At 42.2% G+C, this 27,847-nt stretch overlaps 1 protein-coding gene across 1 annotated transcript in view; it reads right to left on the bottom strand.

Annotated features, from left to right (window-relative positions):
* Window positions 1-27,435, bottom strand: part of GRPR (gastrin releasing peptide receptor) — a 33,455-nt gene extending 6,020 nt beyond the window's left edge. Inside the window, exons 1-2 of the mRNA XM_056862030.1 lie at window positions 26,915-27,435; window positions 488-839 (exon numbers count right to left, since the gene is read on the bottom strand). Coding sequence (XP_056718008.1) covers window positions 488-839; window positions 26,915-27,333 — 771 coding nt within the window. The 5' untranslated portion in view covers window positions 27,334-27,435. The remainder of the gene's footprint in view (window positions 1-487; window positions 840-26,914) is intronic.
* Between the last annotated feature and the right edge of the window lie 412 nt (window positions 27,436-27,847).

The raw sequence follows: 27,847 nt of genomic DNA, 5'->3' as shown, positions 1-27,847 counted from the left end.
GGAATTACATTTTCATTTGAATGTTTTTTGTGCAATTACTGGTATTTCCCACCCAAAAGCTGCCTGTGAGCTCCAAAATTTCATTAGAGCCAGCCAAATTTTTGTGAAACCCTAGATAAGGCACAATAAATGGACTGGGGGATTGGCCTCGTACCAGTTGAAGAACCAGTTCAGATGCATTTTTTCTACATTTATGGAACCTTTAAAAGCATTTCCATTGACTTGTAATGAAATTTGATAATGGAGGACCATTTTTCTTTTTGGAATACTTTCTTTCATGAAAACAGGCTGAGGACTCCACTAGGAAAACGAGCCTGGGTTTCTAACAGTGCAAAGAAGGATTACGCACTTCTATGCCCTTTCAAGTCAAAGTACTTAGAAAGGTGTCATTCTGCTTAGGATAGCAGTATAAATGCATCATACAAGTCATGTGATCATCCTCAATGTGGCAATTATCATTCATTTTTCAAAAAAATGTAAGACATACCTGTTTTCTAACATGTACATTTCCTTCCACTGGTAGGTTGTAAGCACTCCGTATCAGATTTTTTGCAATGAAATAATAGTAAACTGAAATAACAGAGAGAGGAATGATGTAAAATATCAGAAAGGAAGCCATCGATTGAATTTTCGGATGCAGCTCATTGGTAAGTGGGTAAGGTGTACAACTAATGAATGTTTGATTAGTGCCCTTGTCATAGAAAGGGCGCAAGTCTGAAAATACAGCTTCAGGAATGGCCAGCAGCATGGATAAAATCCAGATCATGACAGCTTTCAAACAAATCTTCAGTAGAGCATGAGAGGCTTGGATGTCCATTGGTCTCACTATGGCTTTGTACCTAAGGACAAGATAAATAATTTTGTTACTAATTATATGGGTACATTTATCAGAACAAACCCCACTTGATTATTGTCTCTTTATGCGAAAAAGAAGTTTGGTCATGAATTCTGGTTGCATTCCTTCCCTCCCTGCCCTCTGTTGGTTATGATTACTTGCTAGAAAATTCTAGATTTCTTGTGCAAGGAACTTTATCGCCAGAGTCTTAATTGACAGGTGTAACAGTTGGCCTAATCCTTTGTCATCACTCAGCTTTCTCCACATATAATAGCTGTGTCATTCAAGGAGGACATGCATTCCCTCTGAGAGCAAAAGTATGCAATTAATGTGAAAAAGATACATTAATAATTTCAGGAAATTACCAAGCTCTAGTGCCTATTGTCACTAATAACTCACAGTCATCTAATTGGCCTATTGCATTGGGGACATAGAGGTCTGACCTAGAACCAAGGTGGGGGTGTTTTTAAAAAGAGAGAATGGGTTTGTTACTGAGATCTTTATGTTTACTTCATCTGCTGGGTTGTTTTCTCAGAGGGCACATGAGAGTGCGGGATTCTATACCAGGATATGGGTGCTTCAGAAAACATGGGATCAGTTACATATTGGACTCTTAAAAATGCCTTGAACAACAGCCTGAAAAGGTTTTGGTCCTACACAGATGAACCAATTATGCTAAATAAAGAAAAATAAATAAAATAGTTATTTTTTGTAAGTGTTACAGCAGACTAGTGAATGTAGTTAACTGCAATTATCTTTCATCCCACAGGGATTCTTTTGTTTTGTTTTTATTTTAGCCTATGACTATCCCTCCTGGATGCACACCTTAATATGGTGAGGGGCGCTGTGTGAAGCTGAGAGCAATACCGTAAGGAATTTAGATTAAATTAAGAGGCTAGCGCAGTCATTCAAGGGGAGTGGTCACAGCTGAGATACCAGACTGAGATGCATTCACCCCCTTCCAGAACCAATGGCTACATAAGCAGAAAAGAAAGGAAAATTCCAACGGTGGTTGAGGAGGAATCCTTGAAGGGTAGCTACTGGGCAACAGCAGTAATGGAAGGTGATACTGGCAGAGGATCTTTCATAGATCATGGCAGTGCTACTTCAGCTAATCCTGTTTAGTACTGCACAGAAGGCGGCAGCAGTAAATCACTTTTGATCATCTCTTACCCTGAAAACACTATGATGAGACAATCCAAAATGAAAAAAATATATAGTGCTGGAAGATGGAACTCCCGAGTAAGATGGCACTTAATCAGCTACTGGGGAAGAGCTGAGGACAACTACAAATAGAGCTATTCTTAATGATGCAACTGGACTAAAGCTGAAAGGATAGTCAGTTGTTGACATGGATGGATGCAAAAGGAAAGTCCAAAGCTGTTCGGCGCATATAATAGGAAAATGGAATCTGAGAAGTATGGATCAAGCTAAACTCAAAATTGTAAAACAAGAAATGGAGCATTTAAACATTGCAATCCTAGGAGTGGGTGAACTAAAATAGGCTGGACTAGGGCAGTTTCAGTCAGAAAATTACAAAGTGTTTTACACTGCAAATGACAAACACAGAAGGAATGGAGTTGCTCTAATAGTGAGATGGGATGTAGCACAAGCAACCAGGGATACAATGCAAAGTGTGATCAAATAATATCAAACAGATTTCATGGAAAGCCTATCATCATAACCATCATTCAGGTTTATGCCCCAACTATAGATGCTGATGAGGAAGAAATTGAAAGTTTTTATGCACATGTCCAGAAAGAAATTGATCACAAGAAATTGAGCACATGATGTGCTGATAATCATTGGTGACTGGAACACAAATGTAGGAAACAAAGTAGAATTAATTATCAGAAAATTTTGGCTGGGAGCATGAAATGAAACAGGAGAGAGACTCATAGAATTCTATGTGTGACCACATGTTTCAGGCAACCAAACAGACAATTGTATACATGGACATCACTGGATGGCCAATACAGAAATTGAATAGAGTACCTAATTGGAAGCTGTCAGGAGCAGGCCATGAGGATGGTATGTGGTGGTGTTGTTGTGCTGCTTCCAGGTGCAGTTGTGCTATTCTGTCCAAGGCCAGTCTAAGCCCCGTGTTTAGTCTTCATAGATTCCCATACTGTGGGAATCGCCGAGTGCTCCTTCCTGCCTGTTGGAGGGGGGGGGGTTTGCCTGGGTAACCGGTTATCTCCTTTTGCTCTCCCATGTATGCTATGTACCTTGCCTTTGACCCTTACTAGTGTCCTTTTGAATATGGCTTCTGAAACCTGTCGATTCTAACCAATAAAACTGCTTTTGTGGATTTGCCGTCTGCTGAAATCTGTTTATGGGTTTGCCGCAGGGCTAGAGTTTACATTAGCAGAAAATTGAGAAGTTTGCTAAAATGAGATCAGGAGGTGACTGTGGTACAGACGATGAATTGTAAATATTGAAAATTAGAATAAAGCTGAAGAAAAACACCAAAACATTTGTGGTGCCAAAATACAATCTAAACAACATTCCTGAAGAGTCTAAAGACCATGTAAAGAACAGATTTGCATTACTAAGTTCAAGTGAACAAGGACCAGAAGAAATATGGGTTGAAACCAGACATATTATCAAGGAAGAATGTGCAAAAACTATTCCTGTAGCCAAAAGAAATAAAAAGCCTTGATGGATAATTGATGAAACTCTTAAGTTGCTAAAGACAGACGAGAAGCAAAAAGTAAAAAGTGACAGAAATAGAATCAGAACTCTAAATGCTGCATTCCAGCAACTGACACATAGAGACAAAGAGAATTATTACAATAACCAATGTAAAGAAATAGAGCCCTGTGTCACAGAGCGTGTGCAGTCCAAGCACAGAGTACTGCAGTCCAAGCTCTGCTCACGACCTGAGTTTGATCCCGACGGAAGTCGGTTTCAGGTAGCCAGCTCAAGGTTGACTCTGAGGTTAGTAAAATGAGTACCCAGCTTGCTGGGGGTAAAGTGTAGATGACTGGGGAAGGCAATGGCAAACCACTCCGTAAAATAGTCTGCCTAGTAAATGTCGGGATGTGACATCACCCCATGGTTCAGGAATGACCCGGTGCTTGCACAGGGGACTGCCCTTACCATTAAAGAAATAGAAGAGAACAGTGAAAAAGGAAGAACAAGAGATTTGTTCCACCAGATCCAAGAAATCAAAGGGAAATCAAAGGAATTAAATACATGATTTTAAAACAGAAGACAATGAAATGGACTTCTGAGCCATAATTTATGAAACAAATGAACCCAATAGCAATCCTAAAAATGTTCATGCAGAGTGAAATTGAATTACATAGGATCAGCCTAATAGCAACAAATATATTATTGAATTACCACTAAACATGAAACTAACATTATTTGGGCCCTGACCTGGATGGCGCAGGCTGGTCAGATCTCATCAGATCTTGGAAGCTAAGCCCTTGTTAGTACTTGGATGGGAGACTACCAAGGAAGTCCAGGGTTGCTACACAGAGGCAGGCAATGGCAAACCACTTCTGAAGGTCTCTAGTCTTGAAAACCCTTCTTGGTTCGCTGCAACACAACTTTCCACTTCCTCTAACATTGTCTGAATGGCTTTTCAACCTGTGAGTCCAGCTATTACACATGAATGATAAATTGAACACAACTCCTATATATACCTCTGGCTTGTACTGATCTGTTGGGTACCCAAGGTTGGGTGAAAGGAAAATATATATAAGTCTATGTATAAATACTGAAAGTATAATTTATTAGAAGTGCTATGTAAAATTTAAAATTCTTTAAAAGCATTAAAATAGCACAATGGCATATCCTGAGGTTGATGACTGTAACCACATACCAAACGCGTTTCGGCCTATGGGGCCTTCATCAGTGGTTAATTAAATCCCTTTGTAAACCTGCTTTTCTAGGTTGATACCTGCACACATAGTATTTGAGAGACTTATACTAACCAGTATTACAACAAGAACCTATTATACCAGATGTTTGAGTAATTGAGAATAGATTTTACAACATATACACATGCCTGGTTGGGTTTGAAATGTTTGTGTTTGTATTTATATTCATTAATGTATTTCCGTAAATGTGTGCAGGTTTACAAAGGGTTTTAATTAACCACTGATGAAGGCCCCATAGGCCAAAATGCGTTTGGTATGTGGTTATAGTTATCAACCTCAGGAAATGCCATTGTGCTATTTTAATGCTTTTAAATAATTTTAACTTTTATATAGCACTTCTAATAAATTATACATTCAGTATTTATACATATACTTATATATATATTTTCCTTTCACCCAACCTTGGGTACCCAGCTTGTGTTTTTAGGTTGGGTTTTATTCCCCTCCTTTTTTCTTCCCCTTCTTGTACTGATCTGTTTCAATTTTTTCCATTTAAAAACACCTTGCATTCCAAACATTTTGGAATTTCTTTCTTCACAGTACATCCACATGGTACGATTTGATACAGCGCTGAGTTGTGGACATTTCCCCAGTTGTTAATAAATGATAAATAGCTCCAGCAAAGGTCATTTTCAGGCAATACTACTGTAAACACCTCATGTTATTAGCTCTGTTGATTAAGCAACCTGCTATTTTATAATAAAATATGTCATAAACTGCATTCGCTATAAAATGTTAAAATGGCTTATCTATGTCAGAATTAAACTGTGGTATCAGAAGACATTTATGTGGAACAGACCCAACTAAATAAATCCTGAAGATAACATTCTCAAGCCATACACTCATATGTTGTTCCTCTAAAAGGTTGCTATTTGATCATAATATTTGCCCTGATGCAAACAAAGATAAATTCTTCTAAGTCATGACAATATCAGTGAGAGGGTTCAGTAGATGCTTAATTCTTTCCCATTGAAATCAGTAGGATTTATAAGAATGCAAACTCCTGCTAATTTCTAGCCTGAAGCCCAGTCTTAGTGATATTTTAAAATGTAATTATTTTATTGTCTACAAAACACTTTATGAAAGCTCCCCTACTAAGCAGTAACAACAGGACTGTAAAACAGAACAAATGATGTGCTGCTGATAACATCTTGAGAACATTTTTCCAGCCCTAACTTGCTATGTGTGAGCAACAGATTACCAATATAAATTCACCCTATTTTTTTCCACCTAGAAACTGCTTTCACAAAGATATTTTGCTATTTTCTTGGGATCAGGAGGCAGGGTTGCCTTGTCACGGATTATATAAAAGCATGTTGAACCATTCATAGGACCAGACACATATGGGCGGTTTGAAAACCATCAGCTTGTATGGAAAAACAAACTTGTGCATAGGATTTTGTTTCATTTCCTTCATTTTTATTAATTAAAAAGGGCACCGTTTCATTATTGAGTGATTTTGTATGGTTTCGTTTCAATATTTCATTTTCATTACTCTGTTTCTTTATTATTTCCCATTGGTTTCCATGGAAAACGCCCCACATTTTTTCTTGGCTTTGTACCTTCATGGTTTCCCACCCAAAATTGGACAAAACTGATAGGGGTTGTAGTACTCCCCTAGAACACCCACCTTGCCAGATTTCGGACAGATAAAATAAAGCCCCCCCCCCTTTAAGGCTGTGAAAGCTCCCATGTTTAGCAATAAAGTCTGTAGAAGCATTGATAGGAGAAATTCCAAACACTTGCACAGACAGTATTGCAGCCAGTCAGCTTGAAGAACAGTAGCATGAGGAAGAGGCAGATTGACAAGACAAAGGCTTTCGGTGGCACAAGGAGGGTAAGGCATCTGGGCAGACAGGCAGCAGCAGGGCCTTGGGGTAGATTTGCTTGGATGGGGGGGGGGATAAGATTTGGAGAGTAGCAGGCAAGCAGGGGAGTGCAGACTGCAAGAGGAAATTTGGCAGAATGTGGCAGGCAGAGGAGAGAGGAAGGGAAAGCCGAACCTCATGTTCTTCCGAGTTGGAGTATCTCACCGATTTGTGTAATCCTAGCGGCTACAACTTGCAAGCAATCAAGAAAGCCCAGATACTCTCTACCCCTTCCCCTAAGAAACACCACTCTGTCTTCATGCCCCTGTTAGAAAAAGGCTGGTAGCCTTATTAAAGTGAAGCTAAAAGAGCGCAGAGACTGCAATAACAAGCAAACCTGAACAAAAAGAAAGAAAACGATGGGTAAATTTCATTATAGGCTGCTCAGATGGGGAATTTTTTTTCCCCCACAAGACTTTATTTTTCCACAAGACTTGTGGAACAAATATTCAGTTTTTCAGCTTAACAAAAGAGAATAGATCTAGACACTTTAAAAAAGAAGACGTTGTGGTATAGGACGGACTGCCCTGGATGCTATTAATGTTAATGGCGCTTTTATTAAAGGGTGTCTGCAAAGCCATCTGCAATGTTCTTTAGGAAATGATTAGCTATAATTGAAGTTTCTGACCCTTCAATCTGGAAAATATTTTTCACTAACTGGAGATACGTACAGATTAAAATTTACTTCTAGAGATGAATGAATCAGGAGAAATGCAGCAACGCTATATGAAAAACTCACTCTAACATTAAATATTACTCAATCGGATATATTTAAAGTTTCTTTTAAAAAATGCAAAGGCACTGGTTAATATTATATATTCAGTAGGGCCAGGTTTTCGAACGTGGACCTACATGGACTTGAATGCTTATCGCAGAAAATAAAATCATTGGTGAAATCTTCAAGATTTGGTTGCACACATACCCAATAGATAGCCACATTCTGAAAGACATTATTGCGTAGTGGTTAGCATGTTTCAAATCCCCACTCTTCCACAAAACTTGCTTGGCGACTTTAGTCCAGTAATTCCCCCTCAGCTTAGCCTGCCTCACAGGATTACTGTGATGATAAAAGAAGGAAGAAGGAAGACCTACACATACGGGGCCCGTGCTGCCTCCCTGGAGGTGTATGTCCGGCATGACTGCTTGTGCTGGCATCCTAGGAGGCATTGCTGGGGGAAGCCTTTAGACAGCTTCCTAACCCCTTTCAGCCCCAAAACTCACCATTTTGCAGTCAGCAAGATACGCCTGCAAAATTGTGGCGCAGCTCCGAGGAACTCTATGGGGAGTTCCATGACGTTTTTTACAAAACATATTTTTAAATTCCGTCTAACCACCTCCCACCCTTCAGGAATTGGCTCTAAGTTGCAATTGCCTTAAGGTGAAATCCACATGGATCTCACCACAAGAAGATTGCCTAAAGTAAGTATGTGGAAAGGAGAAAGCTATCAGGCAAATTAGTCCACAATATAATGGCAAGTTCCTAGTTACCTGTGCAAGAAATTGCTATAGCAACCCATAGATTCACAGAACAACATAAAACATACCTAACAGCACACGAGGATGAGTAAGTAAGGAGTTAGAAGGTGTTGATCAAAGACAGATAAATCTCTCACCAGCAATTATTATTATTATTATTGTTATTATTACATTTTTGTCCTGCCTTTCCTTGTGGTTCAAGGTGGCTTACAACAATAATCTAAAACATTTTCAGTTAAAACCAAAAATAAAATTGCAAGTTTATTTGGCATGATGACCTGTCCAATGCTAGCCCAAATCTTTTTGGTGCCCAAAGCAAACTATGACCTTGGAACCTGTAGCAGAAATCCTAAAACTTGCTCAGGCTCACCTAGAGCATCTGAGACCCTAGATTACATTACGATAAAGATATTCAGGTCCATCCCACATCGGACCATCCTGGCAGACTTAATCCCTTTGCAACCCTGATTTCAGCTTTCAACGCAGCAGAGTATGTTTAAGTAACTAACCTTCTAATAGTGAAACAGGACCATCTACAGACTCACCAGATATATGGATAAATTACAGTTTGTAAATTCAAGAACCCATCCTGAAATGCTTCAACAAGAATTCAGCATGCTCATTGCCCTACAAATGCTACAGATTGTGGGGAGCAGTTAAACATATGAGGCAATAAAACTTGTAAATCCCTGGTTCATATTTAGAATATGTGTCCCTGTTAATTCTTGCACATATTTCAAGGTGAGGGTCATCTTCAGGAATTTAAATGTAAATGAGATTCTATACACACAACACACACAAAGGATGGGATCCAACTGAGTATTTTTGTGGATGGAAGGATTTCTGCCCATGGAGTGCAACTTCCTCCCTTCTCCCTTCCACTACATCCAAAATACCTCCCTAAACACTGATTCAGGGGGGAAATGGACCTCCAGGAACAACATTTTGAACTACAGTGGGAGGAGAGAAAGTCACACTCTTGGGAGGAAATCGTTTGGTCTGCAATGATGCTTCAGTGAAGCCAAACCACAGAAAGTTCTATCAGTCATGGAGACTAATTGCAGCACCTGACAGAGCTAAGCAAATCCCACAAACTGCATTTTGAAATCTCTTAACAGTTTATAGCAGGGGTGGAGAACCTTTTTTCCACCAAGGGCCATTTGGATAATTGTAACATCATTCGCGGGCCATACAAAATTATCAACTTAAAAATTAGATGACCAAGCCGCACGGCCCGGGGGGGAAAGGGATAACATAGTTTCTTGGCCGGTCCTAGCAGCTCCATAGCTAATGACTCTTCTGCAAGGGGGGAAAAGGGTTCCTTTTCTCGGCAAAACAAACTCACGTCCGCCTTGAATAGAGGCTATTCCTGTCTGCGGGAGGGGGCGGATCGCCAGTCTTAGATCCTTCTGAGCTAGAGATCTGCTAGGACCCACGAAGGGCCAGATCAAATGATTTCGCGGGCCTTAAACGGCCCCTGGGCCTGATGTTCCCCACCCCTGGTTTATTGTATTCTAGAAGGCAATAAATGTACATCCCTCTTAACTCACCTGTGTAACATACAAGGAGGGGAATCTAAAATATCCTGTGCTGCTTGCTTACCTAATCCTGAACTTCAATAGTCAAAGCAATTGCTCTATACCAGTGGTTCCTAATTTCCCAACCTTCTTGATATGGTGACCCACAAGTCCAAGTTTATTTGGCATGGTGACCCATCCAATGCTAGCCCAAATGTTTCTGGCGCCCTAAACAAACTATGACCTTGGAACCTGTGGCAGAAATCCTAAAACTTGCTAAGGCTCAGGCATGCCACCTAGAGCATCTGAGACCCTAGATTACATTACGATAAAGGTATTTAGGTCCATCCCACATTGGACCATTCTGGCAGGCTTAATCCCTTTTGGACAAAGGACAATCTGGTTTAGACCAGATCAGGTGTTTGTCATAGAAGTTCAGAGCCATTACCAGGTGCTTGATGGAGGTGGGATATAACTCTGATTGGTAAAAGTAGCCTCTGACATTAGAGATGGGGATTTGCGTGGGATTGGAAAAATCCACTTGTCAGTCTTAGAAAGGAGGCTGGCTTAGGTCCAACTCCATTTAGCATAAATATCTGTTTATTTGAAATTTTCCCTTGTCTTCAGTTTTCAGCCTTCAGTGGAAATTGGATCCACAGGAAGATGAATAGGGGTTAAGAACGCCTTCAACTTCTTGTTACCACAAGAACAGCTCTGAGGAACCAGTTACAGCATAGGTAATGTGTTTAGCCTATTTAATGCAACTGTATTGCTTTTCATTTGAATATCTCCATGTTATTGTTGCTGTGTGCTTGTCTGGCATGCTGGCTGATACCAGGGCCAGAGGCAGATAGCATAATCAGAAAGCCAGTCCAAAGCCAGGCACCATTTTATTGCAATACAATTCCTAAGTATCAGAGGGGCAATCCGAATTCAGGTCAGGTCCAGTTCTGAGGTCAAGGTAACAGCAGTCCAGAGAAGTTCAGGAGATCAAGAAGCACAAGGTACACGACGTAGTTGTGACTAGTTGCTCCCATACAAAGCTTGTTTTGCTTCCTGCTTAAATCTTGTTCAGGTAGTCCAGCTGTTACTCATTAAGCAAGCCCATGGAGCTCATCAGACTTCATTATCACTGATGGCTAGTGGTCTACACTGGCTCCTTAATTTCTTGCTTCACCTTTGGTCTTGCATTGACACTCTGAGCCTTTGCCACCTGCATTCCAGAGGCTTTGGTGACCCGTTTGATCCATCTGGTGGTGGCACTGGCCATGCCTGGGCCTCAGGCACAGATGAATCCCGAGCCAGAAGGCTGGGAACACGGTGTGCTCTCTTAGACTTGCGGCTGCTCTCCTGCTTGCGGCTGCTCTACAGCCCACTGCTGCTCCTCTGTTCCCAGCCTGCTTTTGCCTCCATCTCTTCCTCATCTGAGGACATCGCCACAGGTTGACCCAAGACAGTGTTTTTCCACATATTTTGTTTACCTTCCTCCCCTTTTTGAATCCAACCACCCTTTCCCTTTTGTTTTCTCTCTTTTTAACAATAACCCTTTTTATAAATAGAATAGAAATATAATAGAAATAAAGGCTTTTTTTTGGCTTCACTTAGTACAATCTATTTCCCTGGGATTTTTCCTTTAATCTTTTCCCCATGTGCTAGACTGCATGGGTGCTACCAGGTCGGTTATGACTTATTTTGTTATTGTTCTAGTACTGTGCTGGAAGAGGGCCTTCTCAGCGGGTCTGTCTAGAGCAGGGACCCCCAATGTGGTACCCATGGACACCATGGTGCCCACCAACACCTTTTTTGGCGCCCACCAAGTGTTTTTAGGAAGGAGTGGAACCAGGTAGAGCTTTTGCCCTGCAAGGCTTCTGATTAGGGAGGGGCCGTGGCTCAGAGGTAGAGCATCTGCTTGGCATGCAGAAAGTCCCAGGTTAAATCCCTGTCATCTCCAGTTAAAGGGACTAGGCAAGTAGGTGATGTGAAAGACCTCTGCCTGAGACCCTGGAGAGCTGCTGCCGGTCTGAGTAGACAATACTGACTTTGATGGACCAAGGGTCTGATTCAGTATAAGGCCGCTTCATGTGTTCATTGGCTGTGCAGATGTTTTAAAATATTGTTTTGGCAGCAGCTGCCACTACAGCACAATGATCTGAACTTAACAATGATGTTAAGCTGTGGCAATCATTTTGTGGCTGGTCCACCTCCTGAGGCAGCCATTTTGTTGCTGTGCCCTCCATACCATGTCAGATTTCCAAATGTGCCTGCAGGCTAAAAAAGATTGGGGACCTCTGGACTAGAGGTTCTCAGGAGATCCTGAATGGTGGTGGGGGGTTACCAGGGTGTTTGGTCCAAGGGAGCTTCCCAGCAAGGAAAGACATTTCCTTGCATATTCCCCACCACTGAATAGAATCCACCCCCTAGATTGTTTGCAAAGGCAGAGGAAATGGTGCCCGTCAAGGAAAAGCAACATCCAACACAGTGCAAATAACACAACACATGACCTTCAGCTTGCCACCCATCATCTTCCTGTTTGCACACCATACCACAGATCCACACAGGCACACGTCTACAATTTGTGAAATTTGAACATAATGGCGTTACTTAATAGATGCATGGAACATGTGGGGGGAATACTGGGTGAATTTTGTGAGACTATTTGGTGCCTCAGTATGAGGGAATGGCAGGGGCAAGTATAGAGCACGGGGAGGGTCATCTTTCTAATTCGGCAGCTCATTGGTATACTGGTATTCTGACACACACACACCCAAAAAAAAGGGAGAATGAGGAAGTTGATGAGGAATGGTGGACAATGGCGGCTAAGGCGGAAATGTTTCACAGGTTGACTGGAGAGGAACTGGGAGAGGAAAAGACAAGAGGGGGCATGTCAGGGCTCAGGGGGATCATCCTGCGAAGCATGCACCGACAAACACTAGCATTTGCCACAAAGCTGAAAGTAAAATCCGGATACACCTGGGATGGGAAGACACAGAGAAGTAGCAAAACTGAAGTGAGTTGGCCCCACAGGCAGGAGAACATTGTGTGCTACGACAACAGAGAATTGTGACATTCACGGGAGAGACGGAAGACAAAACAACCATGCGTTATCGGCCACTGTTTGCAGGGTCAGACCTTGGTTTCCAAAATATACAAAAGCAATGGGAAGGGCAGGGGTAGCCATTAGGGAGTGCTGGCTAGAAACCCACTTCCAGTCATCTGCAACTTCATAGTGCTTTCCACCCACCACCACTGTAGAAGACTCATGAGGTCCAGGGCTAGCTGAGCAATCCTAAAAATGCACTTGCAAGTCCCACTGAGGAACGGGAACCCGTATATGCTCAGAATTGCAGCCCAGAGCAGTAACCTACTAAACTAATTCCAGAGCTCATCTATCTTGTACTATTGTCCTTTATGAGGATGGGATTCTCCCAGCTGTTTATCCACAACCAACATTGTATACCATTTCTAGTGCGCCCCTCCAATTTGTCCATATTTAAGTTCTGATAAATGTCTCCCTGTATAATCAGAATAAAAGCCCAGACATTTTGGTGCTGCCCCCTATTTCATATGCAGATGTTTAAAATATTTGCTTTGTGTATGATGGCTGCCTACATCTTTGACATACATGTATTCAAGCAGTCACTAAATTGTTGGTGCTAATTAATGGGATTTGCTTCCACAATTTATTCAGATCATGGTCTGTTAGCACACATTCCAATGTATGGCTATATCTGAGTACAGAATGAAATGTAAAAAAATATATTACTTTTTCCTGTCACCGTACCATATACTGTAGTTCCCTGTAGCATCTTACATGGATAACAAAAACCTTATAGTTGTAAGAATTGTACAACAAATGTGAGTTATGAACCTCAAAGGGCCCACAAACCTCGGAATATCCCTGTGAGAATTGAGATTTGTGAGAGGCTACTAATAAATATGATTTATCATGAAACTATATATTTTCTCCAGGGAAAGACATTTCAGCAAAGGTGAAGCCAGGAGTGATAATACATGTATCTGACCCTGAACTACACTTTTTCTCTACTGATGTTACACCAGACACACATCCAGAAAAGAAATAGACAAGAATATGCTACTGTCTACATGGTAGTACTGCCAAATCCTGTATGAGGAAGTCCTTGCTGTACGTAGGGTACTCAGCGCAATAATGAATCCAATCCTATGACAAGCTGTGTAAGTTAATCAGCACAGCAGTTGTTCTCCACAGGTTCTGCAAAGGATTTCTCAAGCAACTGATAGTCTGTTGTTATTAGCAATTAGTATCTAGCTCAAGGACCAGGTAATATCCCTTTTTAAACATTGTAATACAGACCCCCTTGAAGATGACATTAATTTGATTTAATTTATTTAATTTTCTCACTAAATCAATGAATATTGTGTTTGGCCAAATATAAAGCCCATTAAAAAGCGTTTCCTTTAGCTAGGCGGTGCAAACAAATAAGACCTTTACAGAATATGGTCATTTCTTCATAGAAAAGAAAGGGATATTTACTAGAGTATAGCCAGGAGGCTATAGCTTGTGACACTGATAGATAGATAGATAGATAATTTATTTGCGGCACTTAGCCAGTCAAAACATGATAAAACGGAAAGCATGGACTAATAGATTCTTACAATCAAAGAATTACAGTCTGAGTCTTAAAACATTTTTAAAACATTTAAAAAAGGAATTACAGCTGGGACACATCTGTCAATTGCGCTGTTCTAAGGCGATGAATTTTCATTGCTGCTAAACAAAATTTCGTTACCTGAAGAGTGGTTGAAGGATTACCCCCTTGTAGGAGCATCTCAAACCTTTCACCTGCCCTGTCAGGTCTCAATCTCGATAAGAGGGGCTCAATAAACTTCGAACGGGGTAATGTATAAAAATTGCAGTTCAGGAGGGCATGCTCAACAGTTTCTAAGTCCCCTGATTTGCAGGGGCAGAATTTCTCTTCCTAGGGTGTCTTCTTATATTTCCCCTCAAGCAAAGCAGATGGTAAGGCTGCACATCTGGCCAGGGTAAAGACCTATAATTATTTATCTCTAAATAGTGGAGATAGGCTGCTGGTGCTAGGATGTATTTAGTTTGGAGGGGTGCAGTGAATAGAGGCGCCCTTGCTAGATCTGTTTGTCTCTCAATGTCTTTGATCCTTTGGGATATAATTAACTTAGCTTGTTCCCACCCTAACTGAAGTAAAGCTGGGGGTGTAAAACCCAAGTTGTTTAATTTGACATCTATGGCTGTCACCCATCTGGATCTAAAGGAGTCACATAGGATCAGTGGGAGAAGACCATTAGGGTTGAAGTTAATTTTCAGCCAGAGAGAGACAGGACAATCCTTGCCTCCACCTTCATCATGCCAGTTTCTAAACGTATCAGAGCATTTGGAACACATCTTGGCAATTGCAGGGCAGCTCTAAGGAACTTAGATTGGACACGTTCAATGGGAGTAAGACTAGAGGGTGAAGAGTCGAGTTGTGTTCCATGTAGCATTTGTGCTAGGGGTTTTGCCTGATAAAGTTTGAGTGCTGCTGGAATGTAATGTGCCCCTTTGGTCCGGAGGAAATTGATTATCAAACGGACTGACCTTTTCCCCAAATTGGCTACATGAATATTATGGGCCAATTTGGATCCAGATGCCTGGATTGTCGTTCCGAGATATTTATATTGGGTGACCTGTTCCAACCTGTGGCCATTAATACTCCACCTTCTATATTTAGGATGTCTACCAAAGGCCATGACTTTTGTTTTATCGTAGCTGATCATCAGGCGTTCTTTCTCGCTTGTGACATTGTTCAAAAGAAGGTGATGCAGTGACATTTCCAGGCCTTTGAAGACGGCGTGCGCTAACACCGGGGAGCAGCGCAGCAGTGCAAGGCATGGGTGCCGGTGCAGCCTCAGCTACAATGCTCCTCCAGTACAGGAGCTTACATTGGCTCCAAAGGGGGCATTTCCAGGGGCAGAGCTGCCACTAGTCAGCTCCCTAAGCCTTTTTGCTCTGGGACCATCTATTTTTGCCGGCATGAATTTACACCAGCAACAATGGTGGTGTAGCCCCATACAGCAGTTCCACGGGGATTTGGGGGATTTTCTTGAGCGACTTGCAGCCCTCCGTGCAGCAAACCACTCATGAGGCGGCCCAGCAGTGCCCCCCACATTGGATTGCACTGCTCATCTTCTCCCCACCTTTATGTCAGGTGTTCTGAGAAATCCAATGCTCAGAATGCATGGGGGGAGGAAGTACAAGAAGAAGAACAACCTACATTTGGGGCCCTCAGCTGATCCATATTTTCTAAAGCAGCGTATCTTTTACCAAGAACAAGTGGGGCTCTCTGCTCAACTATAGTGTAGTAGACAGATGGTAAGAGTTGGGGAGGAGGATCCAGATCTGAATCTCCACTCAGCAGTGACCTTGGGCCAATTACTAGCTCACAGACTAATTGACCTCACCGTTGCTTGCAAGGAAAATGTAATGATTCATATGCATGCTGAGACTGGAACACTGGAACTATTCATAGCTTCTCATTTACTGACTAATCTACCTCATATGGTCATTTGTGTAATAGGAATTCTTCTTCGGTTGCAGTAAAAATCTGCCCTTATGCTGAACAGGGATGCAAAAGCGCTGGAACAGTGAGTAAGACAGAAAAATTCCTAAAACCTATTATTTCTCATAAGAACATAAGAAAGGCCCTGCTGGATCAGACCCAGGCCCATCAAGTCCAGCAGTCTGTTCACACAGTGGCCAACCAGGTGCCTCTAGGAAGCCCACAAACAAGACGACTGCAGCAGCACCATCCTGCCTGCGTTCCACCACACCCAAAATAATAGGCATGCTCCTCTGATACTAGAGAGAATAGGTATGCAGCATGACTAGTATCCATTCTAACTAACAGCCATGAATACCCCTCTCCTCCATGAATACGTCCACTCCCCTCTTAAAGTCTTCTAAGTGGGCAGCCATCACCACATCCTGGGGCAGGGAGTTCCACAATTTAACTATACATTGTGTGAAAAAATACTTCCTTTTATCTGTTTTGAATCACCCTCCAGCTTTAGCAGATGACCCCTCATTTATCATCGATGCTTTTATATATATTTATTTATTTCAAAAACATATTACAGAATAGCAATCACATGCTACCTTGTTTTCAAGGAAGTGAGGAGCTAATGTCTGTGTTTTCACATACCCATTCTCCTTGTTCCTTGAGTGTCATGAGTCAGCCTGCTGAGGCTTCCTTGGATGAAGAGGACCCCGAGGCAGAGGAAGGCAGTGGAACAGAACAGCCACAGCAGGATGAGCAAACACAGCAGAAGGGGCTTCCCCACGTCTACAGCCACCCAGTGCAGGGGACTTACCTGTGCCAGAAGCTCAGCCTCAGGCAGTGCTGCCAGAAAGCCCTCCAGAGCTGCAGTACCAGGGGCACAAAAGACTCAGGGCACAGCTACATGATAGAAGAAGTGCGAGACTACAAGCTCAGCAAAGGACACTTCCAGGCAACTGTAATGAGGCTAACGAACTTCACCAAGCAGAGACTGTGGAGCCAGGGTAAAGCACAGCAGCTGATCCACTTCAGGACTATTTGAGCAGGCCACTATGGCTGACTCACTGTGGGAACAACTTGTTGCTACCACTCTTTGTTGACGGTGAACTCTGGCCGCTTCTGAAACCGTGTGACTCTGACCCAGGAACAGACCCTGGCCCCTTGTTTGGATTATGCTTTTAGTACTCCTGCTTCCAACCTGAATCTAGAGACCACCAGGTATTTGATTTGGACCACTCCTGACCACGCTTCTGGCTTTCAGACTTGAAGCTATGCAGGACTTTGAGCCTGCCAAAAAAATTACCTGTATTGATGCTCTAAGAGCACATGTTACTTTTAAAACAACCTTGGGAAACAGGCCATAAAACAACAAGCTACTAATATTTCCCCTAGCCTGTATGTGTGTGTAAAGTTCTGCCAAGTAACAGCCAATTTATAGTGACCCCATAGGCTTTTCAAGGCAAGAGACTAACAGAGGTGGTTTGCCATTGCCTTCCTCTGCATAGCAACCCCGGTATTCCTTGGTAGCCTCCCAGCCAAGTACTAACCAACCAGGGCCAACCCTGCTTAGCAGCCAAGATCTGACAAGAGCAGGCTAGCCTGGGCCATCCAGGTCGGGGTACCCAAGGCTTCTTACAGAAATTCCTTTGCTTTTTTACTTAGAAGTTTTTATTATAGACCACTAATGGACAGGGCAATAGCTGTTTACTGCTCTGATTTAAAAGATAATTAGGTCATGCACCAGTTCACACACATGTAGCATTCAGACGGAACAGTTGTCCTGAACCACACAGTGTGGTTCCAGATGTGCAGGCTGTTGTGCAGGATAAGTCTATTCAATATTACCATTATCCTAAGCAGAGTTAAACTCTTCTAAGCTCAATGACTTCAATGGAAAAAAGGGTCCAGCTCTACTTAGGATAATACTATACATCCCCTGTGCGCAGCACGAACACGGCTTTATACTTTTCAATGGCTTTCTTTCAAAAATTGTCAAGTTCCCCCTCTTACAGCATATACATATGCAGAATGCTATGACTGAATTTCTCAGAATGTTCTGGAAGGGGGAAAAACAAATACAGATGCCAGTTCCTGGGTAATGTAATTCCCTTTGGAAGACTGCTGTGTGCATATTGTTTGCATGTCCATATGTAACTGCCCAAGGATTCTGTGGACTGCCAAAAAAACAAATCAGTGGGTTATAGATCAAATCAAGCCTGAACTGACCCTGGAAGCTAAAATGACTAAACTGAGGCTATCGTATTTTGGTCACGTCATGAGACGACAAGAGTCACTGGACAAGACCGTCATGATAGGAAAAGTTGGGGGCAGCAGGAAAAGAGGAAGACCCAACAAGAGATGGATTGACTCAATAAAGGAAGCCACAGACTTCAATTTGCAAGATCTGAGCAAGGCTGTCAAAGATAGGACATTTTGGAGGACTTTCATTCATAGGGTCGCCATGAGTCAGAAGCGACTTGACGGCACTTAACACACACAACTGCCCAAGGATCTATAAGCTACACGTGTTACCATCATCCAATAAGGTGCTAGAAGCAGATACTAGAGGAGCAGAGAAGTCAGGTGAACTTGAATCTGATTTAGAAAAAGGTTACGAATTTTAGGTTCATGACCCTCAAGTAGTCCAAGTCAATCTGATGCAAAGCTTAACCAAAACCCTGTGCAAAACCCTTCTGCAAATCCCTGAAGAGTATCAATTAAAGGATTTGGAGTGGGGGAGCGAGATCTTTTGCACCAAGAAATTCCCAGGAGAAAGGCACTGATATTGTTATTTGCATGTTCTGGCAGTGAAATGTAGCAATGGAAATTGTAACCCAGATTGAAATATGACCCAGCCTAGCGCAAGTCATGTTCTGCTATGGTTGCCAACCTCCAGGTAGTAGCTGGAGATTTCCTGCTGTTACAACTGATCTCCAGCCGATAGAGATCAGTTCACCTGGAGAAAATGGCCCCTTTGGCAATTGGACTCTATGGCATTGGAGTCCCTCCCCTGCCCTCCTCAGGCTCTGCCCTCCCAAACCTCCCACTGGTGGCGAAGAGGGACCTGGCAGCCTTATGTTCTACACCATCTACAAAGAAAGCCAATGAGGAAAGCCTCATTGGAAATAGAAAATAAGCTTCAGTGCAATGGGGTTTATATTTTATGGGGGCAGGACTGCGGCCGTGATGCTATTCAGTACTTATATTAATCTACTGCAGTGAAACTCTGATTTGTGATCGGAATCAACAGGCACTGCAAATAAACAGAGACAATAATATATGACCATTATTACCTCTTAAACATATTGATCCTTCCTACCTCATTGCAACCACTGCACCCCATGTGTTTACATCCACAAATGCCATGGGGAGGGGAGGGTTAGGCGCACACGCTGCTCATCAGAGCGCTGAGCCTGTTGTGCTTAAAACATCTCGCAGGGAAGCGAATTCAGTAGGCTTTAGTTGTTGGCACTGAGACTGCTTGCAAATGGGGCGGGGGAGATGAAGAAAGGCAAACTGAAAATGGGACTGCTATGAAGTCTCATACGTTATTGACACAGTGGCAGGCAGCACAGGATGCTGGTCTCTGCAAGTCAAACGGCAGAGATATGCATATCTAGTTACAGGTACGCTAGGCACTAGATACAATGAGACCTAATTCAAAAACAATTGCCAGGAAAGGGTTCTCTAAAGCTTTGTTTAGCTTACTTTTAAATTATTGGGGAAGTTCCCATTTTAAAGAGGATGTGATCAGCCCTGAACCCATTTTTTTTTTCTGATCAAGGGGGCATCTGCCCTGAAAGCTTCCATTGTTCCCGAGGTGCGCTTCGTGTAACATGCTCACTGTGTGTGAAGTACCCGCCGAGCTCACTCCACAAAGGGGACTGTATAACCCACACACTGCATCATCTGTTGTGAGGACAGGTAGATAATGTCGGCAGTGAGCACACAGAGCCTTGGTGGCCAACCGCTTTGAAATGGAGACTCTAAAAGCACCCTGTAGCATCCTGAAAATTAATTGTCAGTAAGGCAGGAAGTAATCAAATCAGGACATGCTTGAAAAAGCAAACCTGCAGACACTTTTACAGCTTCACAATATTGATACTGTACCTCGTAGCCACTACTGAACAGATGGTCTGCGTTGTTGCCTCTGGCTGCATTGATCGCCTCTTGAGAGGTGTGAAAGTGATTGATTTCAGGCACCCCTGATCCCTCTTGAACAGGGAATCGTTGTTAGCGAAGTTGACAGAACACACCATTGCTCTGTTTAGGGGAGACAACTGTGCACATCCGCATTAGCGCAGCCTCAACAAGGATTTCTGGGTGGTATTCTATGGCTTTATCCCTTTCAAAACGACCAGGGGGTCCTATTTTAGCCCCAGCTATCTGCCAAAGAAATTCATTTCCTTCCTTTTGTATCTAGCAAATTGTTGGCCTTATATCTGAGACACTGGCAGAAATGTGGGAGAGAAGGTTTCTGGAAATCACCGATGGATTAAAGTTTTATTTTTCTGAAAAGTAATCGCAGGAATATCGTTGACTGAAGCTACCTCACGCCTCCCCTTTGCCCTATAGGACACCATAGAGCAACCCAGGGCCACTTCCATATGGGGGAAGAATGCAAGCACGGTGGGTGCAGGCAGGAACGGTGGTGCCCACCCTGTTCCTGCACTGCTTGCTCATCTCCCACCCTTCCCCTTCCAATCCATTGCATTGGTGTAGAAGCTCCAAGGCCACAACAATTGGGTAGCCCTCCCTTTCCCTTCACTGCTGAGGGGCAGTCAGTGCTCAGAGCATCACAGCTCAGCTGAGGGAGGGAAGCCAGTTAAAGGGCTTGAAGGAGCAGAATGTGAAGCATAGTTCCACCCCCTCCTCCTCCTCCCTGGACTGGTTGCAAGGAGAGCATCCTCACATATGCTTCAACAGCCACCCTGCAGTTTCCTCTTTGAGATGGATCAAAGGCGGGGTTTTTTTGGTTTGTTTTTTGTTTTTATCTGGCTCAAAAGCAGAAAAGTAAAGCTCAAGAGTCATAGCGTGCTCAAAATGAGCATGGCATCATGTGGAAGCTCTCCTCAAATGCAGAGCCATCCAGCTGGCCACATAAAGCAAAATCCTCATGTGGAAGCCAATCAGCTCCTTCCAAGCTCAATATTCCTACCTTCTAGGGCCTTCCTTTTGAGTAGTTGTAGCCAGTTGAATGGTTTTATTTGCATTTAGCCATAGGCCATTACAAACATGTCAAGGATACCGCAGATACATAATAAAAGGAAATACTAGGTTAATAAAATTCTGGATAAATAATAAATATACATAATAAAACTATGCTAAATCAATGCATACAAAAACAACAACAAAAAATAATAACTAAAATTGTGGTGGTGTCTCAATCAGCCAATGGGACCTAGCAATCATTAAAATCAACTTGAAGGATCTGCTCCTTTAGCAGCCATATTGGACCTTATTTTCTTTGATGCCAGAGCATACAGGGCAGTCCTATGAAAAACAAAAACCCATTGGTATCTTTTAACAGAAATACTAGTTTCTCGGCACTAGGACAAGTGTTTAGGCCAGAACTTTTTTGAGTAGGGGGATGCTCTGCAAAGGTAGAGAAATGCCAATAAATTGTTTAATTTCATTTTTTATTCCTTGAGCTTCATTCATTCTTCATTATATTTCACTTAATTTTGTTCACCTAAATGAATGGGGCCCTGACCTGGATGGCCCAGGCTAGCCTGATCTCGTCAGATCTCAGAAGCTAAGCAGGGTCAGCCCTGGTTAGTATTTGGATGGGAGACCACCAAGGAATACCAGGGTTGCTGTGCAGAGGAAGGCACTGGCAAACCACCTCTGTTAGTCTCTTGCCATGAAAACCCCAAAAGGGGTCGCCATAAGTCGGCTGCGACTTGAAGGCACTTTACACACACACACAAATGAATGGGACTAAGTATCCTTCCTCTTTCTCTTTCTCCCTGCACTTACTGTGCTGTAGGGTACAGACATGAATGAGCATCCCAAATGTAAATGCATATTTTTCACCTGTGTCATGCGTTTATGCCTTTTTGGCCTAAGGTCACTTGAGCCAAGGATAAAAAGATTCGGGATCAGCTAGCAGCAGGTTGGAAAGGTCAAGTTTCAACCCCCTTATTTTCCATGGCAATGTAGCCACCCCACTCTCTCTGCTTTCACTTTTGATTCCCCCCCCCCAGATGTTTTCTTTGATCGAATGTCAAGCAGTTATATTTGGACCCCAAGGGGAACAATCCAGAGAAGAGGCATGTATGCTTCAGTGCCATTCTTTGTAACGCTCCTTAATCTTGATTTAACTTCCTCTGAGAGAAGTTAATTCATTGCAGATGCTGTCAAAGTAAAGAAGCAAATAGGATGCAGGAGATATCACAACTCCTTTTTTTTTAAAAAAAATCTTATTCACTTCCCATTTGGATGGTATTCATCATGCACTTTGATTTTTTAAAAAGAAAATTACGCATAAATTCTGCACAGCAATGTTACACCTTAACCCCCCTCCCCCTGATATTAAGTATGACTTCTTTTCTGACTGTGATGATTAAGGCTATGGGGTACCCACTTGAAATTTCTCTACATGTCTGCTTCCCACCACCCACCACCCAGCTGGGTGCAGTACTGCCATGAACTGGATTAAGCCTGAGTGGAGTATCAGACTAGGACTGGGATGATCTAGGTTCAAACCCCCACTTGTCATGAAATTTACTGGGCAAATCTGGGTTGTTGTTTTCACTCAGCCTGATTTACCTCACAGTGTTGTTTTGAGGATAAAATGGAGGAGAGGGGAACCGTATATGAAGCCTTGAGCTCCTTGGAGGAAGGCAAGGATAAAAAAGCATCAAGTAGTATGCAAAAAAGTTTGTGCAAGGAATCATAGGATCATAGAAACATAGAGTTGGAAGGGACCTCCAGGGTCATCTAATCCAACCTCCTGCACAACGCAGGAAATTCACAACTACCTCCCCACTCACACCCCCAGTGACCCCTACTCTATGCCCAGAAGATGGCAAAAAAAAACCCCTCCAAGATCCCTGGCCAATCTGGCTTGGAGGAAAATTGCTTCCTGACCCCAAAGTGGCAATCAGCATTTCCCTGGGCATGTAAAAAAGGGCCATGAGAGCCAAGCACTGACACAACCCTTCCTGCCCTCCGTCTCATGAACTGCCTAAGTTCACAGAATCAGCATTGCTGTCAGATGGCCAGCTGTGTGTGCGTATGTGAAGTGCCATCAAGTCGCAGCTGACTTATGGTGACTCCTTTTTGGGATTTTCATGGCAAGAGACTAACAGAGGTTGTTTGCCAGCACCTTCCTCTGCACAGCAATCCTGGTATTCCTTGGTGGTCTCCCATCCAAATACTAACCAGGGCTGACCCTGCTTAGCTTCTGAGATCTGACGAGATCAGGCTAGCCTGCAGATGGCCAGGTAGCCTCTGCTAAAAAAAACCCTCCAAAGAACCTCCCGAGGAAGCCTGTTCCACTGAGGAACCACTCTGTCAGATTCTTCCTAATGTTTAGCCAAAAAATCTTTTAATTTAATTTCAACCCATTGGTCTGGGACAACAGAAAACAACTCTGCACCTTCCTCTATATGACAGCCCTTCAAGTGCTGGAGGATGGTTATCTCCATATCATGGATCCAACGGATGCTACATCCTATGGAAGTTCTGCAAGCTGTAGGTATTACATCATCCACAATTGGAAAGATAATTTACATTGAATTCAACATATTTCCCAGAAAGACAGTAAACCTGGTAACAGAAATACAATCTATGACCAGATATTACATAAATGATACACCTACATTTATAATTCAGTTTGCAATTCTGGTTTTCATAGTCTTTGGAAGAAAGATAATGATGTTGGTGAAGATATAGAAAAGGTCAGCTAAAATGATCAGTATGATCTCAGACTAAACCGACTAAACTGAGGCTATCGTATTTTGGTCATGTCATGAGACGACAAGAGTCACTGGAAAAGACAGTCATGCTAGGAAACGTTGAGGGCAGCAGGAAAAGAGGAAGACCCAACAAGAGATGGATTGACTCAATAAAGGAAGCCACAGCCTTCAATTTGCAAGATCTGAGCAAGGCTGTCAAAGATAGGACATTTTGCAGGACTTTCATTCATAGGATTGCCATGAGTTGGAAGTGACTTGACGACACTTAATATATACACACACACACACACACACACACACACACACGATCTTAGAAATCTTTGATTAGGATAAATGCAGCATTGGGGGGCACTCTGTGTTAGGGGTACAGCTCTGGGAGGGGAGTTAATCCTTTCCACTTGTTTCCTGCTCCCAATTGTTCCCCTGGACCAGCTATTAGCTGCATAGGTATTATACAAATCCCTATATGTTTTCTCCCACAGGGCCAAGTTTTACTTAGGAGTGGACGCAGTTTGCATGAGGAAAATGTTACAGGGGAAAAGGTTAATCTCCACCATTCCCCAGAACCATGAATCTTGACTCTTCCATGGCCACTTTTAGTCTTTAAAAACCTATTGGGAGATCCTAATCCCAGGTCTTCCCAGTCAAGTCTATATTAGCACTTGTCTCCCTTATGGTGAAATGCTTCAGAACCGGAGATGTCTTAACTTGCCAAAAAGAAAACTGAGGTTATAAATGACAGCTGTTTATAATATGTGTAGTGTGGAAAGAGTGAGTAAAGGAAAATAGCCTTATGGAGCCTCCTTCCTGGTGTGCAGTCGTATTACATGCAGGCAGATTTATATGTAGATTCAAAAGTAGGGTATCCCAAATGCAGTCTGCTGGGGTAGCCTGGTATTCTACCACTTCATTCTGTATAAAGTGTAGAGTGGCTCTGTAACAAACCAAGTGTTTCTTCAGATGGCACATAATCAGTTCACAGAATTTATTACATAAAGATGTAACAGTGGTGAGTAGACATATATTTTTTAATGGTAGGTGCAGAAAGTATCTTCAGCTAGTGATATTAGCTATAGCCAAGCACAACCTCCATGTTATGACTACAGATGCTGGAATCCAGCCACAAGGGATATTGCCATCACACTTGGTTTGTGAATTTCTCTGAGGCATCTGCTTGGCCAACGCTAAGCTAAGTAGACACTAAATCTTATCCATGGCGTGGTGATTCCTTCTTTTGCTCTTAATGAGTCCTGATATGTTTTAAGTCAGTTTTGCTCCCCATCCAAGAAATTGCAGCACTGTTGATTATCTGACTTTTGCAAGTAACCTTGGCACTCATCTGGAGCTGGCGCTTAAAAATAAAAGTTTCTAGGAAACAGTTATGGCTGCCCTTTTCTGCCTTGCCCCGTCATTTTTTAATAGGTGCTTGTTCATAAACTGCTCAGCTTTAAAAAATCTGCACTGTTTGATATGATATGTGATATAGCATAGCTAATAACCTATCAATTTCTTGATCTCATTTGTTCTGGACAATGAAGTCTAGTTTACAGAACATTATAGTAGGCTAATAGAAAGCACTGGTTCTTGGATGGGAGACCACCAAGGAAGGCTCTGCAAAGGAAGGCAATGGCAAACCACCTCTGTTTCGCACTTGCCTTGAAAACACCTTGCTGTGGTCACCACAAGTCAGCTGCAAGCAACTTGACAGCACTTACTTACATGTAATAGAAAGGACACAATTTTTTTAAAGTTTTAAAGAGAACCCAGTTTTATAATGACAAGAGTTTTATTGAACAGATATAGTTAGCATTTCATGGCAAAGGAAGCTGCCGTATATAAAGGAATTATACAAAACACATTGTGGGCATTTCTTTTCCATTTCTAGAATGGAATTCAGAGAGGTGATTAGTCAATATTTTCTAATTATTCCACTGAATAGCAATCCATTACTCTTCTTGTTGCCAAAGACTTTCTTAACTGCAGAACTGCTGTTTGTGCAAATCTAGCATTCATAAAGTTCAGTAGTTTATTGTTGTTGTTTTTTCCTAGAGAGGCACCAAGTATATGCAGGAGAAATGTGCAACCCTCTATACAAATAGAATACACTGATTCTGGATTCTGCAAAACCAAAAAATATATAAAGTCTGATATCTTATGTTCATAGCCTATATTCAGAATGTTTTTAAATAGCTTTAGCCAGGGACTAAAGCTTACAGCTGTTTTCAGCATGATTTTTTTTCTTGCATTCATCATGTGGCTACCTGGAACCTTTTATCAGGTACATATGGAGGAAAGAAGTGAAGAGAATGATAAATGAATGCACCTGTTAACTGTATCTTCAATTCTTCACGACAGGGTGCAAAAGTTGACTATGTGTGATTTTCACCATTTTTTACTGGAATGAAGTCTCACTGCTGCCAATGGAATTAAGTAAGTATTTCTAGATCATATTGTCAAGGCATTCAAATGGATATATTTAGTGTCTAAATAATGAAATTCTGGCACTCTTGACTAACTTTTAATTTCTAAAAGTCAAATTAATTGTGTGTTTTTTAACTGGATTTCTATTTATTTTTTACAAAATGAAGCACATTAGAAAGTTAAATTAAGTACATATATCCCACTGAATGTGAAAATGATAGCAAGTGGTTGTTTTGTAATGGCACACATATAGCTTTCGATTTTGATTTTAGGCTGTCCCAGAGAAGTATTTTTTACCTTTCTCTGTAAATCTTTCAGAACATTGAAGCACCAGTGGAACAAAGTATTTAGAAACAACTACTTTCCACCATATTCTGTGTTCTGTGGTGAGCCCCTGGGTCTATAAAAGACTACACTGTAGCTCAAGGGATGCTTACCTGTCTGCAGACAGAGCCATGAGTGTGAAGACTGACACCCCCACTGAAGTGAGCTGGATGAAAGGGATCAGTTTGCATCCAACCCGACCAAACAGCCACTCAGGAGACAGGTATCTGCTGGCATCCACAGGAACGCAGGTGAGCAAGAGAAGCAAGTCGCCAATCGCCAAACTGGAAATGAACAAGTTGGGGACATTTCTCATGGACTTCACTGTACAGAAGATTTTTATCAGTGTTATGTTGCCAACAAGCCCGATCAAAATGATGATACCATAAATTGTTGGAATTGCATACAAGAATCTATAGTAAAAGAAATCTTCATTCAAGAGGGAGAGATTCGCATGTTGAACAGCAGAGTTGTTACAGAGAATGAAGTCACCCAATTCCACTTCTAGTAAAATGCATTCCTCAGAAGCCATTGTCAGATTTTGGTGTAACTGGATAATGGCAGCTTGATTTAAAATTCCCACATCAGTTCTCTTGAGTTGATTTTGTTCCTCCTTGGAGGTGATCGACAGAAGTGGAATGTCTGATATAAATACCACATACGAAATAAAGCCAGCCCATCCACACAAGGAAGCTTCAGTATTAGTTCCAGCTCCAAAACTTTGGTCTCTTGCTTATTTATTAGACCCAGGAATAAGGACTCCCTCCCTTTGCAGAGATGATCGATCACACTGAGAGATGAAGTCCATAGTCCAGTACCAAGTTTGACACACTGATGATTTCACGGTTGAAACAAGTGGATCACATTATGCATGAACATCTGTTGCTGCCGTTTTCCTGGTTTTGTTCTGGTTTTCAGCTCCTGCACTTGAAATAAGCTCTGTTTTCAGCAAAAAAAGAAGAAGAAGAAGAGTGCCTCTTTTTTAAGCACACAGGTCCTAGAGGCAGGATCTTTGGGACGTCAGCTCTCTCCTTGCTTCTCACAAC

This window comes from Euleptes europaea, chromosome 16, assembly GCF_029931775.1.
Source record: "Euleptes europaea isolate rEulEur1 chromosome 16, rEulEur1.hap1, whole genome shotgun sequence".
Taxonomy (NCBI): Eukaryota; Metazoa; Chordata; class Lepidosauria; order Squamata; family Sphaerodactylidae; genus Euleptes; species Euleptes europaea.
The sequence above is the reverse complement of the archived record's forward strand: the minus strand, read 5'-3'. Positions and strand labels throughout refer to the sequence as shown.